The sequence below is a fragment of the Mobula hypostoma genome, chromosome 26 (genome assembly GCF_963921235.1).
Source record: "Mobula hypostoma chromosome 26, sMobHyp1.1, whole genome shotgun sequence".
Classification (NCBI taxonomy): domain Eukaryota; kingdom Metazoa; phylum Chordata; class Chondrichthyes; order Myliobatiformes; family Myliobatidae; genus Mobula; species Mobula hypostoma.
The window spans coordinates 159,880-186,468 of NC_086122.1; the positions used below are offsets into that span (position 1 = coordinate 159,880).

The 26,589-nt window shown below is 42.5% G+C and overlaps 1 protein-coding gene across 1 annotated transcript in view; it reads right to left on the reverse strand.

Moving 5' to 3' along the window:
* The window catches only part of LOC134338172 (centrosomal protein of 72 kDa-like), an 81,284-nt gene that overhangs the window by 18,689 nt on the left and 36,006 nt on the right, over window positions 1-26,589 (reverse strand). Inside the window, exons 13-15 of the mRNA XM_063033784.1 lie at window positions 9,757-9,856; window positions 9,314-9,414; window positions 4,155-4,372 (exon numbers count right to left, since the gene is read on the reverse strand). Coding sequence (XP_062889854.1) covers window positions 4,155-4,372; window positions 9,314-9,414; window positions 9,757-9,856 — 419 coding nt within the window. The remainder of the gene's footprint in view (window positions 1-4,154; window positions 4,373-9,313; window positions 9,415-9,756; window positions 9,857-26,589) is intronic.

Consider the following 26,589-nt stretch of genomic DNA (forward strand, 5'->3'; position numbering starts at 1 on the left):
ATAGGCCTATAGCTGACTGGATCTGTTTCCTCTTTACCCTTCTTTAGAATGAGGGAAATGTTAGCCTCGTACAAAGTTTTAGGCAAGGCTTTGTCGTATTAACAAATTAATTAAACTGAATAGAAAACACAATTGATAGAAAACATGAAACACAATTTGACAGAAGCTGAAGGGCAGCTGATGTGTGGCAGCTGTTGTAGTGACACAGCTACCTGATACAGGTAGGAAAGGGAACTCACTAAGATACATCCATGAAACTGGAACATCCTAGGTCAAGGTTTGGGCAGAGGGATAGGAATGCAACTTAGAATCTATTGGTACCCTTGAATAATAGCCTATTCCTCTATTATAGTTTCTTGGGGTGTGAACAAAGCCAGAGGGAAAAGGGGCACCCAGCTAGTGACAGTGAAATGGACCAGTGAAAGGGACAGTAGGGTTAGGGGCATAGGTACACTGATGTGGAGTGTTGTGTGCCCACTATCTGAATTAAGTCTGCTGAGTACTAAGTTGGGAAGTCCCGTGGCGGCTGTATAAAACCTTGGTCAAGCTACATTTGGTGTTTTGAGTGCAGTTCTGGTTGAAGAAACTCGGCTCATGCGGGAGACTGAGGAAGTGATTAATAGGAGGTACAGGGAGATAGAAGGGAAATGGGCAGCCAGTGTAGAGTATGACTGTGACTGTACCCTCAAGAGTAAGGATAATGTTGGGAGGGACGAGCTGCAGGAGTGGAACTGCAGCAACCTGGTTTCTGGCACTGTGGATCGGAGGAGGTGAAGAGGACTGAGCAGTGATAGGAGGTTCCATAGTTAGAGGAATAGAAATGAGATTCTGTAGGCGGGATAGAGAAATCTAGATGGTATGTTGCCTCCCAGGTACCAAGGTCCAGGATGTTTCAGATTGGATCAATGGGAAGGATTGCACTTGAACCCGAGAGGGAGCAATATCCTCACGGGCAGCTTTGCTGGAGCTTCTCGGGTGGGATCAACTAAATGGGAACCAGTCATAGGGCTGAGGATGGGGCAGTTAGTTTACAAACAGAGGCAGTGTGCAGTGAGACTGCTAGCAAGGAGAGCTTGAGGATGGGGCAAAATTACAGGTAATGCAATGAGTTGCAAGGTAAAAGGAGGCCAAAATCAAAACAGATGATCAATACAGGACTGAAGGTGATGGCACACATTATTCCAAATAAGGTAGATGAACTTGCAGCATAGTTATAGATTGGCATGTATCACATTGTAGGCATCACTGACTTGTGGCTGAAAGAAGATTATAGCTGGGAACTTAATGTCCAAGGATACACATTGTATTGAAAGGGCAAACTTGTAGGCCGAGGACGTGGAGGGGGAGTGCTATGTTGGGAAAAAAATTGAATCAAATCATGGGAAAGAAATGACAAAGGTGTAGAATCATGGGTAGAGCGAAAAAACTGCAAAGGCCTTTAAAGACCAGCAGAAAGTGACTAAAAAAGTGATAAAGAAAGAAAAGATGGTACACAAAAGTAAGCACGTCAGTAACATTAAAGAGGACCAAACAAAGTTGATTCAGATATTTTAAGTGTAAAACAGGCGACTGAAGAATTTGGACTGCTGGAAAGTGATGCTGGAGAGGTGGTAATGGGACACAAGGAAATGGCAGACGATCTGATTAAGCATTTTGCATCAGGCTTTACTGTGGAAGATATTAGTAGCCTGCCAGAACTTAGAGATTTTCAAGTGGCGGAAGTATGTGAAGTTGCCACTTCTAAGGAGAAGGTGCTTGAGAAACTGAAGAGTCTGAAGGAAGACAATTCACTTGGAGAAAGGATCTGCATCCCAGGGTTCTGAAATAGGTGGTTGGAGAGACTGTGGAGGCACTACTGATAATCTTTCAAAAAGCAATGTGTTCTGGCATGGTTCCAGAGGAATGGTAAATTGCAAACGTCATTCCACTCTTCAAGAAGGGAGAGAAAAAGAAGAAAGTAAATTATAGAGCAGCTAGTCTGACATAAGGCGTTGGGAAGATAAATTTTTAAATGGTTGAGATCTGGAACCATCTTCCACGAAAAAGATTTTTTCGGGTCAATGTTTAATACCTTTTAGTTACCCGGAGTTATTAAGGGATACCGACGAAGAGCACGTATATACAGTAGAGTTAGTTCACAGATCAGTTAAAATATCATTAAATGGTGAACAACACTGTCAGACTGAATGGCCATTTCCTCCTCCTGTACTTCTATATTAAACTCCTTTAATTGCATCTCCTTACTCAGGCTTTCATCCACCGTTCTTTTTACTCCTGTCAGCATTATATTCCTTGAAAACACCTTTGACTGTTAAAAATGTAATAAAAATCCAAGTTAATCTTGCATGCAAGTATACACACAGTGGCTACTTTATTAGGTATATCCTGTACCAAAGAAATGGCTACTGAGTGTATATTTGTGGCTACAACAGTAGCCCGTCCACTTCAAAGTATAACATCTTGTGCATTCAAAGTGAGCTTCTGCACGCCACTATTCTAATGTGTGGTAATTTGAGTTCCTGTCACCTTCCTGTCAGCCTGAAGCAGTCAGGCCCTACTCCTCTGACCTCTCTCATTCTTGAGCACAGTATTGCCGCTCACAATAGGTGGCCAAAAGACTTGATCAAAGGGATGGGATTAAAGCAGTTTAATGCTGATCACTCCTTTCACTGTACACTCGGGAGAAAACTGTGCATGAAAATCTCAGGAGATCAGCTGTTTCTGAGATATTTAAACCATTCTGTCCGCCAACAACAATCACTCCAAGGTCACTTAAATCACATTTCTTGCCCATTCTGATGTTTAGCTGAACAATTGAACCTCTTGACCATATCTGCATGATTTTATGCAGAGAGTTGCAGCCATATAATTGGCTGATAAGATATTTACTTTAGCCAGCAGACGTGCAGTTCACCTAATAAAGTGGCCACCAAGTGTATTTTTAAAATCAAGCTGATTTCTGTGATCTGAAATATGCTGCATGAAAGGATGATAAAAGTCCACTAAAAATAAAAGTTTGATTAAATCTCTTTAATTCAACCCCATTGCCTCATTTCATCATGTTACCACTATACAAATGAGATGTGAGGAAAAGTTTTCCAAGATTCAAAGCACAGTCATTATGAAAGAATGTATAAATTATACACCTTGAAATTTGCAGGCAGTCACAAAGGAAGAAATTCAAATAACCCAGTAAAAAAGACCAAAAAGCATTACGCAGGGAAAAAGAGAGGGGGAAAAATCACATTGAGCGAACAGAAGAAAATCGAAGCAGTAGGAAAAATAAAAAGTTTATAGCATATTTATCCTTAAAATCAGTTGGCATATAGTGTTGATATGTTTAACTTCAGTAATCAGTTATTTTAATTAGTCATGAAAATTTCTATCCACCTAACATATTCTCATTTCAAGATCAAAAACTCCTTAACTCACTGGCAGAAGGATATCTTAGTCATTTGCTGTTAAAACATGGCATCTACGGCGCATTCAAAATATTAATGAACCTGCTGTACACAGCAATCAGAATAACTCCCAACTTTAAGATACTAAAACACCCCTTTCCCTCATTGTAACACGAAACATAATTTTGCCTCCGCTTACATGCTCACAAAATATAAATTTTACCCGAACAGCACAATACATTCAATATCAATATAAAGTAACAAACTGATATATAAAATTAATGCCTGAAAACTGATCAAGCTTAGTTATGGATTCTGAAGAACTGAAAACAAAATGATAACATGTACGCTTTTATGGCTGTTCTGTGAACTTCCAATATTTCCTGTTTTCACAAAAGGGAGTTAAAGGAAATTGTCATGATGTCAAAATGTGCCAATGAAAATCAGCCAATCAATTTTTTGCTTAAGATCACCTTTGAAATTTTGCTGAAAACGTAAATCAGTTTTACTTGGGTTCTAGGATGTACTCCAGTTATCTTCCAGAGGCAAAACCTCCAAGTTGTTGTAAATTCGTGGAGAGAAATGTAGTGCCTCATGTAGGCTGGATCAAGGGGGTGGGGTACGATTAATGATACAATCAACCAATATTTGTAAAATATTTCCCATATACACAAGACAACATCAGTCTCCCAATACTAGAGACAACCAAACATTGGAAAAAATTAACTTAGTTAAATGAACCGTGTTTGTTACCTTTCTGTCAGTAAAGCTTCTCTTTGAACAAGTTGTACGAACAGACGTTAGAGAGTTGCTGGGTGATAATAATTGTTGTCGATCAACAAGGCAGTGAGCAGATGATGTTCCATAATGCGGCATTTGGCTGGCAGAAAGCATTCTTGATCGGTGAATGCTGCTACTGTCATCCTCATCGATACTCCTACAGTACCTGTATTTGGTATTTGTTTTCACATCTGGACAGATTAAGAAAATGAAAAATGGGAAATGATCAGTATTTTGGCATAAACAGGTAATTTTATCATTCCACATTTACAATAGAATATTCAGTTTATGTTCATAAATATTACAGCTCTCAATTACCCTTTCTTAAATATATACCAATGGTGAGATTATTTGCTTTTATTTGCTGGATATTGAAATTTCCTCTGCCATAACAAAACCTGTGAGAATCCAGATTTAGTTTCTTGTTTCTCATCTAAATTTCATCCGAAAATGTTACTCTCAATGCTTCAATGGAATAATTGCAAACATACTTCCCATCAGACTGTAAAGACCAGACTGCTGATTAAAGCAATCGTAACACAGACCCCTGTGGAACACCATGAGTCGCCAGCAGCCAACCAGAAAAGGCTCCCTTTATTCCCACTTTGTCTCCTGCCAATCAGCCACTGTTTTATACATGCTAGTGTCACTTTTGAGATGGAAAGCATTCTGCAATCAATAATGGTTTTGGTTCTAAATGGTACTGCCTTACTTCCACAATAACAGATAAAGAAATTTATAATGATTTGGTTGGAGCAGTTAAACTTTTAAACAAACTGTCTGTAATTAAACCCAATGCTCTTCATAAAATTGACACTGTTTTCTCATTGGCCATTTTATTTGCTTTAAACTGCTATTGAATTAGCTTGGTATACAAAATCCAGTTATCTGTTTTGTAATCAAACTTGTCTAGCTTTCCAATGTAGCCATTTCTGTTTTTATTTATGGTCAGTACTCATTGTTTTTGAATCTGTGTATCCCTTCGTTTGCTGCCTTTTTTTGAACTTGACAGTCTATGTGCGTGCTGGGCCATGTTATTTTCTCATTGTTTCTCACTTCGCTTTGTTTTTAGTTTGTCTGTCTCGCTGTGCTTCAACTGGTCAGTAGCACTTTGCCTCTTACCTATCAGCCACTGATTTATTTACACCAGGTATCTTTCCTGTAATACCATGGGCTCTGAACTTGTTAAACAGCCTCATGTCTGGCACCTTGTCAAGGGCCTTCTGAAAATCCAAGTACACAACACTACTTTTCTCATTTGTCTATCCTGCTTGTTATTTCTTCAAAGAATTCCAACTGATTTGTCAGGCAAGATTTACCCTTGAGGGAATCATGTTGAATATGGCCAACTTGATCATGTGTCTCCAAGTACCCCGAAAACACATCCTTAAAAATCAACTCAAACATCTTCCCAAGCACTGAGGTCAGACGAACTGCCCCTTAATTTCCTTTCTTCTTCCTCTCTCCACTATCTTCCAGTCTTCCGGAACCATTCCATCATCGAGTGATCATTGAAAGATCATTACTCATGCCTCCACAGACTCTTCAGCCACCTCTTTCAAGAGAACTGGGGTGCAGACCATCAGGTCCAGGTGTCGTACAATATCTACCTTCAGGCCCTCCAGTTTCCCAACACCTTCGCCCTAGTAATGGCAACATCACACATTTCTGACTGCTAACACTCCTGAACTTCCACCATACTACAAGTATCTTCCACAGTGAAGAATGACGCAAAACACTTACTTAGTTTGTCTGCCATTTCCTTGTTCCTCATTACTAGCTCTCCCGCATTGTCTTCCTGCCGTCCAATATCCACTCACCTCTCTTTTTACAACTTGTGGTATCCTCTTCCACATTACTGGCAAGCTTACTTTCGTATTTCAGCTTTAACTTCTTAATGACTTTTTAGTTGGCTTCTGTTAGTTTTTAAAAGCTTCTCAATCATCTAACTTACCACCAATTCTTAATATATGATGTGCCCTGTCTCTGGCTTTTATGTTGGCTTTGACTTCTCTTGTTAGCCATGTTGCCTTTAGAATACTTCTTCCTCTCTGAGATGTATACTGTATATCCTGTGCTTTCCTAATCGCTTCCAGAAATTACAGCTATTGCTGCTCTACTATCATCCCTGGCAGTATTATTTCACATCAATTTTGACCAACTCCTTTTTTATGTCTCTGTAATTCCCTTTTCTCCACTTTAATACTGATATATTTGATTTTTGCTACTCCTTCTCACATTTCATGGCGAATTTGATCACCTTATCATCACTTTCCCTCAGGGTTCCTTTACCTTCAGCTCTCTCATTAATTCTGGTTCATTGCACAACACCCGATCCAGATCAGGTGTTCTCTAGTGGGCTTAAACCTGAGCTGCTCTGGAAAGCCAACTCTGAGACATTCTAGAAATTTCCTCCTCTTGGGATCCCGCACCAGCCTGATTTTCCAAATCTGCCTCCATAAAGAAATCTCTCAGGACTATTGTGATTTGCCTTATTGGCATGCATTTTCTATCTCCCATTTTAATTTGTAAACGATATCCTGACTACTAGTTGATGGTCTGTGTGTAACTCCTATCAGGGTCTTTTAACCCTTGCACTTCCTTCGCTCTACCCCAACAATTAAACACCTTTTGACGCATTGTCACCTCTTTCTGATGATTTGGTTTCAGTTTTACCGCCTCTGCCTTCGACACAATGTGTATCCTTGGATATTAAGCTCCAGCTATAATCTTCTTTCAGCCAGAACTCAGTGATGTCCACAATGTCACACATGCCAATCTGTAACAATGCTACAAATTCATCTACGTTATTCCGCATACTGCGTGCATTCAAATATAACACCTTCAGTCCTGTATTCATCACCCTTTTCAATTTTGGCTACCTTTTACATTGCATCTCATCCTGTTGACAGCAATTTTGCCTTGTCATTAGCTCCGTCTAGCAAGGAGTCTCACTACACACTGCCTCTGTTTGTAAGCCAACTACCTTTCTCTCAGCACTATCATTCCAGTTACCATCCACATGCCAAATTAGTTTGAACCCTCTAGAACAATTGCAGCAAACCTGCCCGCAGGATATTGGTCCCCCTTGGGTTCAGGTGTAACCCGTGCCTATTGTGCACGTCGAAACGTCGCCAAAAGTGTTCCCAATAATCCAAAAATCTGAAGCCTCGCCCCCAGCAGCAATTTCTCAGCCTCACATTTACCTGCTGAACCGTCATAGTCTTCTGCTCACTGGTATATGAGACAGGCAGCGATCCAGAGATTACCGCCCTGGAGGTCCTCTTTTTTGCCTTCTACCTCAATCCCCAAAATCTCTCTTCAGGACCTCCTCACCTTGTCAACCCATGTCATTGGTGCCAATGTATACCAAGACTTATGTAATCTATGTAACCTATAGATTATAATAATCACATTATAATTTGAGTGCTATATTCAATTTACAGTGAATAACTCAGAATCTAACAAATATGACTGTTGCCTGCAGTTTTGTTAAGGTACAATCTGTCATCAATATGGATAATCTTGCTTGTTGAGAGTCCATATGGTATTCAGCAAGGACCTGCAAGATACCATGCCAACATAATCTGGTCACAAGAGCTGCAAGACAAAAGTCTGCCTAAGAAACATCTTAGAAAACCTTTGACTGTCAAAGTTGTGAATGGAAATTTTAAGAAATGGGAGCTGCAATCAGTCATTTGATACTTCAAGCCTCCTCTTCTACCTAGTAAACCATTTCCTGTTTTATTCCCATTTCTTCTGGTTTCCTTGATATCTAGAAATCTATGAATTTTGAATGAACCAAGGAGTGAGGCACCAGGGTTCTCTCAGATAGACAATTCCGAAAATTCATCCTCCTTCATGTGAAGAATTCTTCTCTCATCTGCTCTTAAATGCCCTATTGTTTATTCTGAGATTCTAACCCCCGATTCTAAACTCCTCAACAAGATGGGATCGCTTGCATCTTTGCATCCAGCTGGTATACAGAAGATTATTGCTTTATTATTGTCACTGAGGTATCCAGAAAAAAATGTTTTGCAAGCCATCCAAACAGATAATTTCATCACATCAGTATATTGAAATAAAAGAAGAAGTTAAACAATAATGGAATACAGAGACAGTGCAGTGCAGGGTGACAATAAGGTACAAGGCCAAAATGAAGTAGATTGTGAGGTCGAGAGCCCATTATATTGTACTGCGCGGCATTCAACATGGGATAGAAGCTGTCCTTGAGACTGGTGACTATATGCTTTCCGGTTACTGTACCTTCTGTACTGTCGGAGGAAGTAGAAGAGAAAATGTCCATGGTGGGTGGGCCCTTTGATCAAATCAAATCAGTTTCGTTTGCTTGGCCCCGAGAGGCCACTGCTTTCCAAACATGCCACCATCTTATGTTATCTACTTTATCCAGGCATCTTTACTGAATACAGTTGACTCAATCACTCTGCATACAGCAAAACCACCATCCCAGGTAGCAGTCCAGAGAATCATATACCTCATTCCCTCAAGGGCAAGTTCACTCATTTATGGTTAAAGTGACTAAAACCATAAAGGTATAAACTACTTTTCTTATTGAAACTCTTCTGAAAATTCCAATACACTGAATCATCTTCTTCTCCCTGGTCTATTCTGCTGGCAATATACTCCAGTCAAAGATGATTTTCTTCTCAATATTCCATGTTTATTATTCTTTTCAAAGTATTGTTCCTGCATTCGTCATCACTAATTCCATCTCTTTCCTTACAAACGAGACTGATAATTCAGAAACATACAAAAAATGTTGCATATCGCGTGAACAATTAAAACACTGAAAATGATGTCCCTATCAAAATGAACATATTTAAATAAATAAATGGATTTCCTCAAATCAAATTATAAATAAAATGTACAATTCAACCTGTGCTTTCCATTCTTCTTGGCAGCCATAAAACTTCCATTTGATACCCTGTGCTTCTTTAACACTGGCATAGATTTCCCAATTGACTGACCAGAATTTCGAGCAAGTTCCTGTTCCACGAACTGCCCATATTTCTCAACAAATTCCCCCAAGAGATTCACAAAAAGTGAGTTCATTATACAGCAAGATCTGAAACAGTCAGGTTTGATGATCAAATGTGAATCACATCACTTACCACTTTGATTATTAGGTACTCCATCCCACTTGCACATTTGTACTCGATTTACGTAATTCTGCTCATCTGTGTCATATCTGAAGACCTTCCTCATCTGCTGACTGAAATTAATAGTGAGACCGGAAGCTAAATGGGCTCCATTATAATATCAAATGTAATAGACATTCATACAAAAGCAAAATACAAGGGATGAAATAAAAAATAGAAAATTCTGCAACTACACAGTTTAGATAGCATTGGCAGAGGATTGCTTGCTTCACACTTCTCTACAATTAATCCTTCACCAATGTCATTATCAAACTATCAGTGGATTCAAATACAACTTCTGCGATTCATAAAGTTAAAATATTAAATAAAAACAGAGCATATTAATAAAAATACCTTATTCATCCAGCTACATTCTTCAATAAATGTATATTATAGGAAAAGAACTATTATCTGACCTCTCCTCCCTTTTATCTACTTCTGATGTCTCATATTGTTCTTGAGAAATGAAGTCAAATTTGGCAGGATTTCTCTCAGCTACACGGACAGGTCTGAGATCTGCTGATGACAAACCATTATTGAGTTATTATAATTAATAAAAATGCAACGTAATACATCAGAACTTGAAAGGACTGACTGTTAATTAGTCCATCAAATAAAATATTCTGAGGAATTATCAGTGATGCGACATATAGACCTACTTGACTAACAATTAGTACATCAGCAAATTATCAGCTGTGTACAACTTGGCAATATGCAAGAGCTGCTTCAGTTAAATCAGCGGGATGTTGGGCCGGTATTTATCTTTGACCTTAAAGAATGAACAAGATCACTTATCGACATATAATTTACCGACTAAACTGTGAAAGAATAAACTAAATATATTGTAGAAAGCTTGGTAATGTTTCACCCACTCCTCATTCGGCGTATCAGGCAAATACTCTATAAAACATGAGAGTAGATTCTTCCAGAGGTCACAGCCATAGTTACTCCATTGTTCCATATTAACAAACTCAAAAAGGAAGCACTTCCAGTAAAACTCCAATTGTCCACCACACTTGGTCCTCTGTTGATCCCAGACTAACTGAATTTCTGGGTATCTTTTCTCAAGTGTGACCACCATGCAGATCATGCTCTCTTCTTGCTGCTTGAAATACAGAAACCTGAAATCCCACATCCCAGGGTTCAGGAACAGCTACTTTCCTACAACCATTAGCTGCTTGAACTGTCCTGCAATATCCTAACCCTATCTCAGCAATTGAACATCTCTTGCACTACCATTGATGTGTGTCTGATTGTATGAAACAGCACATGTAAAATAAATCAGAGTCACTTTCTTCACTATCTGTATAAATTACACTCAGTTGCTACTGAATGTCTGTCCATGGCTTTTTGCTGCTGTTGCACATCGAATTGAATTGAATGATCTTTATTGCCATTATACATAAGTACAATGAAACTCTGTTTGGCTTCCTCTCAGGCAATTAAATAAAGCGGTAGATAAAAACAAGGCAGTAACATAAAAACAATATTAAATAGGTAAGTAGCAGAAAATAAGTTGCAGCAGCACCAGAATATCACAGTAATAAACAAAGTGCCGTTATTGCAAGTATTTGAGTCCTTGTGTGCATGTGTGTGCTCACAGTTTCAGTCATTGTTCTGTGGGAGTGGTGTGATGGAGGCCACGGCTCTGGGATAGAAGCTGTTCCGCAGTCTATTTATTATGGCTTTTAGTGTCCTGAACCTTTTGCTGGACGGCAGTGGGTCAAACAGGGAGTGGCTGGGGTATGTGGTATCTCTGGTTATGCTGATTGTTTTCCTCCTGAGTCTGCTGGAATAGATGGTGTCCAGTCCTGGGAGCTCCATCCTGACAATTCGCTGGGCCGCCTTCACCACGCGATGCAGGTCTTGTCGCTCAGCGGCTGTGCAGCTGGCATACCACACCGTGGCGCTGTCGGTCAGGATGGTTTCAATTGTGCTTCTGGAGAAGTTAAGCAACAGTTTTTGTGGGAGTTTGGTCTGTTTCAGCTTTCTGAGGAAGAAGAGTCTTTGTTGTGCCTTTATTACAAGCAGCAAGGTGTTGGTGGTCCATGTCAGCTGTTTAAAAAACATTTTAGGTTTTCCACACTTTCCACTACCTCTCCCTTTTTATGGAGGGGGGTGTGTACTCTGTCCTTTGATCTCCTGAAGTCAATGATCATTTCTTTTGTTTTAGAAGTGTTAAGGACCAGGCCATTGTCCTTACACCACTCTGTCAGATGATCCACCTCAACCCTGTAGGCTGTTTCATTCTCGTCCGAGATTAGGCCAAATACTGTGGTATTGTCTGCAAATTTAATGATGGAGTTGGAGGTGTGGATGAGGGCGCAGTCATGTGTGAAGAGTGTGTAGAGCATAGGGCTCAGCAGACAGGGTGCCTATTTTTAAGATGAGGGTGGTGGAGGTGTGCTTACCAATTCTGACTTGCTGTGGTCGGTCTGTGAGAAAGTCCATGACCCATGAGCACAGGGAGGAACCAAGGCCAAGAGTGTTCAGTTTGCTGACCAGTTTATGGGGGTTGACTGTGTTAAATGCAGAACTGAAGTCCATAAATAACATCCTCACTTAAGTAACATACATCAAAGTTGCTGGTGAACGCAGCAGGCCAAGCAGCATCTGTAGGACGAGGTGCAGTCGACGTTTCAGGCCGAGACCCTTCGTCAGGACTAACTGAAGGAAGAGTGAGTAAGGGATTTGAAAGCTGGAGGGGGAGGGGGAGATGCAAAATGATAGGAGAAGACAGGAGGGGGAGGGATAGAGCCGAGAGCTGGACAGGTGATAGGCAAAAGGGATACGAGAGGATCATGGGACAGGAGGTCCGGGAAGAGACAAGAAGCGGGGGGACCCAGAGGATGGGCAAGAGGTATATTCAGAGGGACAGAGGGAGAAAAAGGAGAGTGAGAGAAAGAATATGTGCATAAAAATGAGTAACAGATGGGGTACGAGGGGGAGGTGGGGCCTTAGCGGAAGTTAGAGAAGTCGATGTTCATGCCATCAGGTTGGAGGCTACCCAGACGGAATATAAGGTGTTGTTCCTCCAACCTGAGTGTGGCTTCATCTTTACAGTAGAGGAGGCCGTGGATAGACATGTCAGAATGGGAATGGGATGTGGAATTAAAATGTGTGGCCACTGGGAGATCCTGCTTTCTCTGGCGGACAGAGCGTAGATGTTCAGCAAAGCGGTCTCCCAGTCTGCGTCGGGTCTCGCCAATATATAAAAGGCCACATCAGGAGCACCGGACGCAGTATATCACCCCAGTCGACTCACAGGTGAAGTGATGCCTCACCTGGAAGGACTGTTTGGGGCCCTGAATGGTGGTAAGGGAGGAAGTGTAAGGGCATGTGTAGCACTTGTTCCGCTTACACGGATAAGTGCCAGGAGGGAGATCAGTGGGGAGGGATGGGGGGGACGAATGGACAAGGGAGTTGTGTAGGGAGTGATCCCTGCGGAATGCGGGGGGGCGGGGAGGGAAAGATGTGCTTAGTGGTGGGATCCCGTTGGAGGTGGCGGAAGTTACGGAGAATAATATGTTGGACCCGGAGGCTGGTGGGGTGGTAGGTGAGGACCAGGGGAACCCTATTACTAGTGGGGTGGTGGGAGGATGGAGTGAGAGCAGATGTATGTGAAATGGGGGAGATGCATTTAAGAACAGAGTTGATAGTGGAGGAAGGGAACCCCTTTCTTTAAAAAAGGAAGACATCTCCTCGTCCGAGAATGAAAAGCCTCATCCTGAGAGCAGATGCGGCGGAGATGGAGGAATTGCGAGAAGGGGATGGCGTTTTTGCAAGAGACAGGGTGAGAAGAGGAATAGTCCAGATAGCTGTGAGAGTCAGTAGGCTTATAGTAGACATCAGTGGATAAGCTGTCTCCAGAGACAGAGACAGAAAGATCTAGAAAGGGGAGGAAAGGGGCTTCCCTTCCTCCACTATCGAAAGGGGCTTCCCTTCCTCCACTATCAACTCTGCTCTTAAACGCATCTCCCCCATTTCACGTACATCTGCTCTCACTCCATCCTCCCACCACCCCACTAGGAATAGGGTTCCCCTGGTCCTCACCTACCACCCCACCAGCCTCCGGGTCCAACATATTATTCTCCGTAACTTCCGCCACCTCCAACGGGATCCCACCACTAAGCACATCTTTCCCTCCCCCCCCCGCATTCCGCAGGGATCGCTCCCTACACAACTCCCTTGTCCATTCCTTCCCCCCCATCCCTCCCCACTGATCTCCCTCCTGGCACTTATCCGTGTAAGCGGAACAAGTGCTACACATGCCCTTACACTTCCTCCCTTACCACCATTCAGGGCCCCAAGCAGTCCTTCCAGGTGAGGCATCACTTCACCTGTGAGTCGACTGGGGTGATATACTGCATCCGGTGCTCCCGATGTGGCCTTTTATATATTGGCGAGACCCGACGCAGACTGGGAGACCGTTTCGCTGAACATCTACGCTCTGTCCGCCAGAGAAAGCAGGATCTCCCAGTGGCCACACATTTTAATTCCACATCCCATTCCCATTCTGACATGTCTATCCACGGCCTCCTCTACTGTAAAGATGAAGCCACACTCAGGTTGGAGGAACAACACCTTATATTCCGTCTGGGTAGCCTCCAACCTGATGGCATGAACATCGACTTCTCTAACTTCCGCTAAGGCCCCACCTCCCCCTCGTACCCCATCTGTTACTCATTTTTATGCACACATTCTTTCTCTCACTCTCCTTTTTCTCCCTCTGTCCCTCTGAATATACCTCTTGCCCATCCTCTGGGTCCCCCCGCTTCTTGTCTCTTCCCGGACCTCCTGTCCCATGATCCTCTCGTATCCCCTTTTGCCTATCACCTGTCCAGCTCTTGGCTCTATCCCTCCCCCTCCTGTCTTCTCCTATCATTTTGGATCTCCCCCTCCCCCTCCAACTTTCAAATCCCTTACTCACTCTTCCTTCAGTTAGTCCTGACGAAGGGTCTCGGCCTGAAACGTCGACTGCACCTCTTCCTACAGATGCTGCTTGGCCTGGTGCGTTCACCACCACCTTGAATTTCCAGCATCTGCTGAATTCCTGTTGTTTGCATCCTCACTTAAGTGTTCGGTTCCTCTAAGTGAGTCAGAGCAACATGGAGGGCTGTTGTGATTGCATCCTCCATGGAGCGGTTTGCCCGGTAGGCAAACTGGTGTTTGTCCAGATCAGGTGGGATTATAGCCCTAATGTGTGAGAGCACAAGTCTCTCAAAGCACTTCATGGCTATGGGTGTCAGCGCTACAGGGCGATAGTCATTCAAGTACTTCACAGCTGATTTTTTGGGCACTGGGATGATGTTGGATCCACTTTAAGGTTAAACTTACTGTGTATTCGGAGATGCTCTTCTGCATACCACTGTTGTAACGTGTTGTTATTTGAGTTTCTGTTGCACTTCTCTCAGCTTGAACTAGTTGGGCAATCCCCCTTGGACATCTCCCATTTACCAGATATCTGCGCACTGAACTCTTCCTCACTGAAATTTTTTGTTTTTCCACACAATTCTCTGTAAACTTTGAACATCTCTGCCATCTTCACCTTAACAGTGATGAAGTTGCTCTTGTCCTCACCTACCTCACAATCATCCTCCGTATCCAACACGTCACAGTCCACAACTAATGCCTCTCCAAAAGCACGCTACTACTTTTTAGCAACTTTCCACTCCCAATTCTTCACAGGGATCACGTACTCCGCGATTTCCTTGTTCATTCATCCCTCCCCACTGATCTCCGAAGTGCTACACCTCCCCTGTTCCCGTACTCCCTTCTCCTCCATTCAGGGTCCCAAACAGTCCTTCCAGATGAGGCAATATTTAACCAGTGAATATGCTGGAGTCATCTATTGTATCTGGTACTCCAAATGCAGCCTCCTTTATATGTCTACTTCTGACGTCTCATATTGTACTTGTGAAATTAAGTCAAATTTGGCAGGATTTCCCTCAGTTCCACTGATAGGTCTGCAATCTGTTGATCACAAACCATTATTGAGATATTGCAATTAATAAAAACACAACATAACACATCAACACTTGAAAGGACTGACTTAATTAGTCCATCAAATAAAATATTCTGAGGAATTATCAGCGATGCAACAAATAGACCTACTTGACTAACAATTAGTACATCAGCAAGGTATCAGCTGTGTTTGATTTGACAATATACAAGAGCTGCTTCAGTTAATTCAGCAAGATGTTGGGCAGTTATTTAACTTTGACCTTAAAGAATGAATGACATCACTTACTGACATATGATTTACCGGCTAAAGTGTAGAAGAATAATTTAACATAGAAACACAGAAAACCTATTGCATAAAACAGGACCTTCGGCCCACAAAGTTGTGCCAAACATGTCACTACCTTAGAAATTACTAGGCTTACCGATAAGCCCTCTATTTCTCTAAGACCCATGTACCTATCCAAAAGTCTCTTAAAAGACCCTATCGTATCCGCCACCACCACCGTTGCAAGCAGACCATTCCACGCACTCACCACTCTCTGAGTAAGAAACTTATCCCCGACATCTCTTCTGTACCTACTCCCCAGCACCTTAAACCTGTGTCCTCTTGTGACAACCATTTCAACCGTGGGAAAAAGCCTCTGACTATCCACACGATCATTGCCTCTCATCACCTTATACACCTCTATCAGGTCACCTCTCATCCTCCGTCACTCCAAGGAGAAAAGGCCGAGTTCACTCAATCTATTCTCATAAGGCATGCTCCCCAATCCAGGCAACATCCTTGTAAATTTCCTCTGCACCCTTTCTATGGCTTCCTCATCCTTCCCATAGTGAGGTGACCAGAACTGAGCACAGTACTCCAGGTGAGGTCTGACCAGATTCCTATGTAGCTGCAACATTACCTCTCGGCTCCTAAATTCAATTCCACGATTAGAAACCATAGAAACCATAGAAAAACTACAGCACAGAAACGTGCCTTTTAGCCCTTCTTGGATGTGCCGAACCATCTTCTGCCTAGTCCCACTGACCTGCACACGGACCATATCCCTCCATACACCTCCCATCCATGTATCTGTCCAATTTATTCTTAAATGTTAAAAAAGAACCCGCTGTTACGTACCCCGTAACTGGGTTGCCAAACCAGCAGAAATGGATCACTCAGTTGGAGTCTGGAGTACTAGAACTAAGAAAGTTTTATTAAAGAAACAAGCAACACAGTAATCGAAAGGATAATAAATGCAACAATTCAACAATGATAACCACACATGTGCACAGAATTAAGATAACAGCATCAATCAAGCTCTACCGTTGTCTAGGGGTAAATGACCAATTTCAAAATGACTCAAAGTTCAGTTCGCAGTAATCGTTGCCATGGCGATGGACAAGGTGGGGGAAGAGAGACAGATAGAACAGGAACAACTCATCATTCAGCACAGCTTCACTCACAGACCAGCGAGATTGCTCACGAGCAACTTTTGGGCGGGTCCTTGGTGATGTCACCTGAGGTCACCGACTGTGACCCCTCCTCCAGATGCGGTCGATCCTCTGCAGTGAACCCGGCACCCAGGCAAGGGCGGACACACACCGGGTTCCCGCTGATCGTACCTTTCCACCCTGTGCGTTGTCCGGTACTTCTCACCACTCGTGAGAGGCGCACCGCTTCCAGGGTCTCGTTACCTCGGGTGGCGTGTGTGTCTGTCTTAGCGAACCTGTCCCTTTTTATCCCCCTGCTGGGGTATCGCCTGTCCATCACTTCAAACAGTTCAGGGTTCAAAGGGGGGAGCCGCTCCAGACAGCTCTCCCTCCCACATCCCTTCATTACACATCTCCAGACGCTGCTCCATTGTTCCTTATCTCTCCTTCCCCTGAGGGCAGGTGGCAGACCAACTGCTGATGCCACTGATGCTAGCCCAGGCCAGCAAACATCTTAATTTTATGTGTATTCTCGTAACACCGCATTTACCACCTCATCTGGCAGCTCATTCCATACTCCCACCACTCTCTGTGTGAAGAAGCCCCCACTAATGTTCCCTTTAAACTTTTCCCCCCTCACCCTTAATCCACGTCCTCTGGTTTTTTTCTCCCCTAGCCTCAGTGGAAAAAGCCTGCTTGCATTTACTCTATCTATACCCATCATAATTTTATATACCTCTATCAAATCTCCCCTCATTCCTCTACGCTCCAGGGAATAAAGTCCTAACCTATTCAACCTTCCTCTGTAACTCAGTTTCTCAAGTCCTGGCAACATCCTTGTAAACCTTCTCTGCACTCTTTCAACCTTATTTATATTGATGAAGTCCAATACACCGTACGCCTTGTTAACCACAGAAAGTTTAGTGAAGTTTCTCTCCCTCCTCATTCAGGATATCAGGCAGATACTGTATAAAACATGAGAGTAAAATGACTCAGGATAATTTGGAATATAAAGAAACAATTTTAAGGGTGACTCCCTGATTTGAAAAACACAATGCAGAGCTGAAGTTGCTTAAGCTGATCGAACAACATATTGAACAGATTTCCATAGCTTTAAACAAAGTCTTCCTACCCATTCCCACTCCATTCTCTAATGCAACTTTAACCATTGCATATCCACATAAAAACAATGCATTTAAATGTCATTTGGAGGGAGATATAGAAAATAAATCTTAAGAAACAAACATTGTGCAGGTTGTGCATCAGTTGTTTTAATCGTTTTGCATATCCAAACTCCAATTGTCCACCACACTGGGCTTTTGGTGGTGCCAGACTAACTGAATTTCTGGGCATCTTTTCTCAAGTCTGACCACCATGCAGATCATGCTCTCTTCTTGCCGCTGGAAATACAGAAACCTGAAATCCCACATCCCAAGGTTCAGGAACAGCTACTTTCCTACAACCATTAGCTGCTTGAACTGTCCTGCAATATCCTAATCCTACCTCAGCAATTGAACAATTGATAATCTCTTGCACTACCATTGATGTGTGTCTGATTGTGTGAAACAGGACATGTAAAATAAATGCAACACACACATAAAATGCTGGTGAACGCAGCAGGCCAAGCAGCCACTATAGGAAGAGATACAGTTGATGTTTTGGGCCGAGAACCTTCGTCAGGACTAACTGAAAGAAGATATAGTAAGAGATTTGAAAGTGGGAATGGGAGGGGGAGATCTGAAATGATAGAAGACAGAAGGGGAGGGATAGACCTAAGAGCTGGGAAGTTGATTGGCAAAAGGGATACGAGGCTGGAGAAGGAAGAGGATCATGGGACATGAGGCCTAGGGAGAAAGAAAGGGGGAGCCATGGGGGATCCTAGGGATCATATTTCTGATGTCTCATATTGTATTGTATAAAATACCGGCAAGTACACAAAATAATAGACAATGGCATTTTAATTCGCTGTTGCTTCAGGACTCAGATTTTGTTAACTTTATGAATGAACAGATTGATCTCTTTTTTGCAATCAACTATACACAAGATATTTCTATGAACATCCTTTGGGATACTTTTAAAGCTTATATTCGTGGTCAGATCATCTCGTATTCTGCTGCTTTGAGGAAGAGGTTGAAGGACGAGGAGTTGGTTATTGTGGATAAGATTAAGGAAATTGATAAGAAATATGCTACAGCTCCCTCTGAGAAGTTGTATAAACAAAGAACTGAACTTCAAATGGAACACAGTTTATTACTTTCGTCCTCGATTGCAAATCAATTAATGAAAACAAGAAGCAAATTTTTATATACATAGTGACAAAGTTGGTAAACTGTTGGCTAATCAGTTGAAGACTAACTATACTAAATTTCAAATTAATCAGATTTATAATCAAAAAGATCAACTGATATTTGATCAAGCTGAAATTAATCAATCCTTTTTTGATTTTTATTCCTCCTTATATCAATCAGAGTTTCCATGAGACTCTAAATATATGTATGACTTTTTAGATAACCTAGGTTTCCCTAAGATTTCACATGATATATCTTCTATGCTAGACACTTCCTTTACTACTGATGAGATTAAGAAGGCTATTTTCTCTATGAACCCGAGGAAAGCTCCTGGTCCTGATGGGTTTACCAGGAATTTTATAAATGTTTTGCACCTTCATTAATCCCTTGGTTATTCAGGGTTCTGGAGGCCTCATTAAAACTTGGTAAACTTCCCAAATCCTTCTATAGAGATCTCTTTAATATTAAAGAAGGATAAAGATCCTGCTCAATGCACATCTTATCCACCAATATCCTTATTAAATGTTGACTCTAAAATTTTTTCTAAATTATTAGCAAACAGATTAGAAAAAGCACTTCCTTATATTAATTCGGAAGACCAAATGGGTTTTATTAAAGGTCGTTACTCTTTTTATAACATTCGCACACTGTTAAACATTGTTTATACCCCCTCACAAAATGATCCTGAGTGCATCATTTCCTTAGACGCTGAAAAAGCCTTCGACAGAGTCGAATGGCCTTACTTATTTAAGGTGCTTGAAATGTTTAATTTCAGCCAGAAATTTATATCCTGGATCAAACTGTTATATCATTCTCCTATGGCCTCAGTTCGTACTAACTCTTTAAACTCACCTTTTTTCCCTCTTTTTCGAGGTACCAGACAAGGTTGTCCTCTTAATCCTTTATAATTTGATATTGCATTAGAACCTCTTGCAATTGCTATTCGAGAATCTCCAAATATTATTGGGATAACTCGGGGTTTAAAGTCCCATAAAGTATCACTCTATGCTGATGACTTACTTTTATATATTTCTAATCCTCAAAAATCTATCCCTGCTGCTTTAGATTTATTAGCACAATTTAGTCTTTTCTCAGGTTATAAGTTAAATCTCAGTAAGAGTGAACTTTTCCCGATTAATAAGCAAGTTCCCTTATATCAGAATCTTCCGTTTAAATTGGTTAATAATTATTCATACCTTGGGATTAAAATTACCTGTAAACCTAAAGATTTATTTAAGACTAATTTCCTACCCTTAATTGATCACATTGCTCAACTTTCATTTAAATGATCTCCATTTTATTTAACTTTGATTGGTCGTATCAATGCTGTTAAGATGTTTATTCTGCTAAAATTTTTATATGTATTTCAGGCACTAATCGATTTTTGTTCCAAAATCCTTTTTTGACAAAGTTGACTCTAAAATTTCTTCATTTATTTGGCAAAATAAAAACCCGAGATTGGGTAAAATACATCTACAGAAAGCTAAGAGAGATGGAGATTTGGCATTACCTAACTTTAGATTCTATTATTGGGCAATTAATATTCGACATATGAAATTTTGGTTACTTGATCAAGATACACTATCCATTCCTGAATGGGTAGTATTGGAATTACAATCTGCTCAAGGTTATGCACTTGGCTCCATTTTAGGTTCTTCTCTTCCTCTTGATTTGAAACGCCACAAACAGGTTCATAACCTGATAGTTAAATATACCTTACATATTTGGATTCAATTCCGAAAATCTTTCGATCTTAATCAACTTGGGCTTGCAATTCCTATTTTAGGTAACATATTCTTTCCTCTCTCTTCCACGGACCGTGCCTTTCAAATTTGGAAGACTAATGGTATTTCACGGTTTTTGGATTTATTTTTAGATGGTTCCCTTATGTCTTTTGAACAATTATCTAACAGATATAACTTACCAAGAATATATTTTTTCAGATATCTCCAAGTTAGAAATTTCCTAAGTACTATACTCTCTTCCTTTCTGACGTTACTTCCTACATATATTTTAGATACTATAATTAACCTTAATCCATGTCAGAAAGGTGTAACGGCTATTATTTATAATACTATTATGAAACTTAGAAAAGCTCCATTCGATAAGATTAGGTCAGATTGGGAAAAGGAATTGGGCTTTATTATTTCGGTGGATGACTGGGCGCATATTTTACAACCAGTCAATACTTCCTCTATCTGTTCTAAACACTCCCTAATTCAATTTAAAGTTGTCCATAGAGCACATATGTCTAAAGATAAATTAGCTCATTTCTATTCTCATATTAACCCTCTTTGTGACAGATGTCATGGGGAGACAGCTTCCTTAACTCACATGTTTTGGTCCTGTCCTACTTTGGAAACTTTTTGGAAAGACATTTTTAATATTTCAAAGGTATTGAATATAGATATTTCTCCTCATCCTATTACTGCTATCTTTGGATTACCTAAAATTCCCAGTAATCTATCCCCTTCAGCCCATAGAATGATTGCATTTCTTACTTTAATGGCGAAAAGATGTATTTTACAACATTGGAAGGAGATTAATGCTCCAACTACGTTCTTTTGGTTTTCCCAGACGATACTATGTTTAAATTTGGAGAAAATTAGAAGTAATCTTTATGATTCTTCAGTTAAATTTGAACAGACCTGGAGATCTTTTACTCAACATTTTAATTTAATGTAACTTCTTTTCTCTCTCTGTCCATATTTACACTCCCATCTTGCTTTTTAACGGAGGTCGGGTTTGAGGACGTAATTGTTTGAAGTTGTTTAACTCTACTTGATACCTAGGTAGCCCATTGCTTTGCTTTGCTTTTTAGATTAGTTGCACGGTGGGGTTTTTTTTGGGTTTTTCCCTTTCCTTATTGATATGTATGAAAATTAGTATACTATTACCTTCTTATTTTATATCTAAACTGCACTGTTTGTACTAACTTCTTTTTGTGTATTAATATCTCTTGGCAAGTTATATTGCAACAGTGTATTCGTGCCTACATGGTTTACCTTTTGTGTACTAATTCAATAAAAAGATTTAAAAAGAAAGAAAGAACAATTGACAATCTCTTGCACTACCATTGATGTGTGTCTGATTGTGTGAAACAGGACATGTAAAATAAATAGAACACACACATAAAATGCTGGTGAACGCAGCAGGTGAGGCAGCTACTACAGGAAGAGGTACAGTTGATGTTTTGGGCCGAGACCCTTCGGCAGGACTAACTGAAAGAAGATATAGTAAGAGATTTGAAAGTGGGAAGGGGAGGGGGCGATCTGAAATGATAGAAGACAGAAGGGGAGGGATAGAGCCAAGAGCTGGAAAGTTGATTGGCAAAAGGGATACGAGGCTGGAGAAGGGAGAGGATCATGGGGCAGGAGGCCTAGGGAGAAAGACAGGGGGAGGGAAGCCCAGAGGATGAGCAAGAAGTATAGTGAGATGGACAGAGGGAGAAAAATGAGAGAAAAAAAAAATAAATAGATAGATAGATAGATAGCGGCTGGGGTACGAAGGGGAAATGGGGCATTAACAGAAGTTAGAGAAGTCAATGTTCATGCCATCAGGTTGGAGGCTACCCAGACGGAATATAAGGTGTTGTTCCTCCAACCTGAGTGTGGCTTCATCTTTACAGTAGAGGAGGCCGTGGATAGACATGTCAGAATGGGAATGGGATGTGGAATTAAAATGTGTGACCACTGGGAGATCCTGCTTTCTCTGGCGGACAGAGCGTAGGTGTTCAGCGAAACGGTCTCCCAGCCTGCGTCGGGTCTCACCAATATATCGAAGGCCGCATCGGGAGCACCGGACGCAGTATATCACCCCAGCCGACTCACAAGTGAAGTGTCGCCTCACCTGCAAAGACTGTCTGGGGCCCTGTATGGTGGTGAGGGAGGAAGTGTAAGGGCATGAGTAGCACTTGTTCCGCTTACAAGGATAAGTGCCGGGAGGGTGATCAGTGGGGAGAGATGGGGGGTACGAATGGACAAGGGAGTCACATAGGGAGCCGCATAGAGAGCGATCCCTGCGGAAAGCGAGGGGGAGGGGGGAGGGAAAGATGTGCTTAGTGGTGGGATACCGTTGGAGGTGACGGAAGTTACGGAGAATAATATGTTGGACCCGGAGGCTGGTGGGGTGATAGGTGAGGACAAGGGGAACCCTATTCCTAGTGGGGTGGCGGGAGGATGGAGTGAGAGCAGATGTGCATGAAATGGGGGAGATGCGTTTGAGAGCAGAGTTGATGGTGGAGGAAGGGAAGCCCCTTTCTATAAAAAAGGAGGACATTTCCCTCGTCCTGGAATGAAAAGCCTCATCCTGAGAGCAGATGCGGCGGAGACGGAGGAATTGCGAGAAGGGGATGGCATTTTAGCAAGAGACAGGGTGAGAAGAGAAATAGTCCAGATAGCTGTGAGAGTCCGTGGGCTTATAGTAGACATCAGTAGATAAGCTGTCTCTACAGATAAAGACAGAAAGATCAAGAAAGGGGAGGGAGGTGTCGGAAATGGACCAGGTAAACTTAAGGGCAGGGTGAAAGTCGAAGGCAAAGTTAATGAAGCCAATGAGCTCAGCATGTGTGCAGGAAGCAGCACCAATGCAGTTGTCGATGTAGCAGAGGAAAAGTGGGGGACAGATACCAATATAGGCTTGGAACATGGATTGTTCCACAAAGCCAACAAAAAGGCAGGCATAGCTGGGACCCATACGGGTGCCCATGGCTACACCTTTAGTTTGGAGGAAGTGGGAGGAGCCAAAGGAGAAATTATTAAGAGTAAGGACTAATTCCACTAGAAGGAGCAGAGTGGTGGTAGAGGGGAACTGATTAGGTCTGGAATCCAAAAAGAAGCGGAGAGCTTTGAGACCTTCCTGGTGGGGATGGAGGTATATAGGGACTGGACATCCATGGTGAAAATAAAGCGGTGGAGGCCAGGGAACTTAAAATCATCAAAAAAATTCAGAGTGTGAGAAGTGTCATGAACATAGGTAGGAAGGGATTGAACAAGGGGCGATAAAACAGTGTCGAGGGATGCAGAAACGAGTTCGGTGGGGCAGGAGCAAGCTGAGACAATAGGTCTACCTGGACAGGCAGGTTTGTGAATCTTGGGTAGGAGGTAGAAATGGGAAGTGCGGGGTGTGGGAACTATAAGGTTGGTAGCAGTGGATGGGAGATCCCCTGAGCAGATAAAGTTGGTAATGGTGTGGGAGACAATGGCCTGGTGCTCCTTAGTGGGGTCATGATTGAGGGGTAAATAAGAGGAGGTATCTGTGAGTTGTCGTTATGCCTCGGCAAGGTAGAGGTTAGTACGCCAGACTACAACAGCACCCCCCTTATCGGCGGGTTTTACAGCAAGGTTAGGATTAGTGAGGAGGGAGTGGAGAGCCGATCATTCGGAAGGAGTGAGATTGGAATTGGAACAAGGTGTGGTGAAGTCAAGATGGTTAATGTCCCATCAGCAGTTGGCAATAAACGGATCCAGAGCAGGCAGAAGACCAGAGCGGGGAGTCCATGAAGAGGAGGAGGGTTGAAGATGGGAGAAGAGGTCATCGGTGGGGGTGGGAGAGTCCTTACTGAAGAAGTGGGCTCGAAGACGGAGCCAGCAGAAGAAGAGTTCAGCGTCATGGCGAATGCGGAACTCGCTGAGGTGTGGGCGAAGGGGGACAAAGGTGAGGCCCTTACCGAGGACAGAGTGCTCTGCCTCAGAGAGTTAAAGGTTGGAGGGGATGGTAAAGACCCGGCACGGATGAGAAGTGGGATCAGAGGGGGGAGGGAGAGGGAGGCTGGTAGTGTCAGTGGAGAGGGGAGGGTTGGGGTGGGAGGAAGAAAGAGCCTCCAAGGGCCCAGGAGTAAAAGATGGGATGTGAGGGAGACGGGGTTGCAGTGTGGTGGTGGGGGAAGGGGAGACAGGAGTCACATTAGCAGCAGAGCCCCAGACAGTCCTTCCAGGTGAGGCGACACTTCACCTGTGAGTTGGCTGGGGTGATATACCACATCCAGTGCTCCCGATGCGGCCTTCTATATATTGGCGAGACCCGACGCAGACTGGGAGATCGTTTCGCTGAACACCTACGCTCTGTCCACCAGAGAAAGCAGTATCTCCCAGTGGCCACACATTTTAATTCCACGTCCCATTTCCATTCTGATATGTCTATCCACGGCCTCCTCTACTGTAAAGATGAAGCCACACTCAGGTTGGAGGAACAACACCTTATATTCTGTCTGGGTAGCCTCCAACCTGATGGCATGAACATCGACTTCTCTAACTTCCGCTAATGCCCCACTTCCCCCTTGTACCCCATCCGTTATTTATTTATTATTATCTTTTGAAAAAAAATTTTTTGCTCTCTTTTTTCTCCCTCTTTCCCTCTCACTAAACTCCTTGCCCATCCTCTGGACTTCCCTCCCTCTTTCTTTCTCCCTCGGCCTCCCATCCTATGATCCTCTCCATTTTCTAGTCTCGTATCCATTTTGCCAATCAAGTTTCTAGCTCTTGGCTCCATCCCTCCCCCTCCTGTCTTCTCCTAACATTTCGGATCTCCCACTGCCCCTCCCACTTTCAAATCTCTTACTATCTCTTCTTTCAGTTAGTCCTGACGAAGGGTCTCAGCCTGAAACGTCAACTGTACCTCTTCCCACAGATGCTGCCTGGCCTGCTGCGTTCACCAGCATGTTTTGTGTGTTGCTTGAAGTTCCAGCATCTGCAGATTTCCTTGTGTTTGCATATGTAAAATAAATCACAGTCACTTTCTTCACTATCTGTATAAACTACAATCAGTCGCTACTGAATTACTTTATGAATTACAATCAGTCGTAATGGCCTTTTGCTGATATAGCACATCCATTTCAAGATTCAACTTACTGTGCATTTAGAGATGCCCTTCTGCATACCACTATTGTAACGTGTTGTTACTTGAGCTTCTGTAGCACTTTTGTCAACTTGAACTAGTTGGGCAATCCCACTCGGACCTCTCTCATTTACAACACGTTCTTGCGCACTGAACTCTTGCTCACTCATATTTTTTGTTTTTCCACACAATTCCCTGTAAACTCTCAACATCTCTTCCCATCTCCACCTTAACAGTGATGAGGTTTCACTTGTCCACACCTACCACACAATAATCCTCCATATCCAACACGTCACACTCCACAATTAATGCCTCTCCAAAAGCATGCTACCACAGTGTTTCACCAACTTCCCACCCCTGATTTTTCACAGGGATCACGTACTCCGCGATTTCCTTGTTCATTCATCCCTCCTCACTGATCTCCGAAGTGCTACACCTCCCCTGTTCCCGTACTCCCTTCTCCTCCATTCAGAGTCACTCACAGTCCTACCAGATGAGGCATTATTTAACCAGTGAATATGCTGGAGTCATCTATTGTGTCTGGCACTCCTGATGGAGCCTCCTCTATATTATACACGACCACAGTACGTGTGCTTGCAACAGTGTGTGTCTGACAGAGTGATCAGCAACACTGGGGCTCCACAGGGGACGGTCTTTTCTCCCTTTCTCTTCACCATTTACACCTCGGACTTCAACTACTGCACAGAGTCTTGTCATCTTCAGCAATTTTCTGATGACTCTGCCATA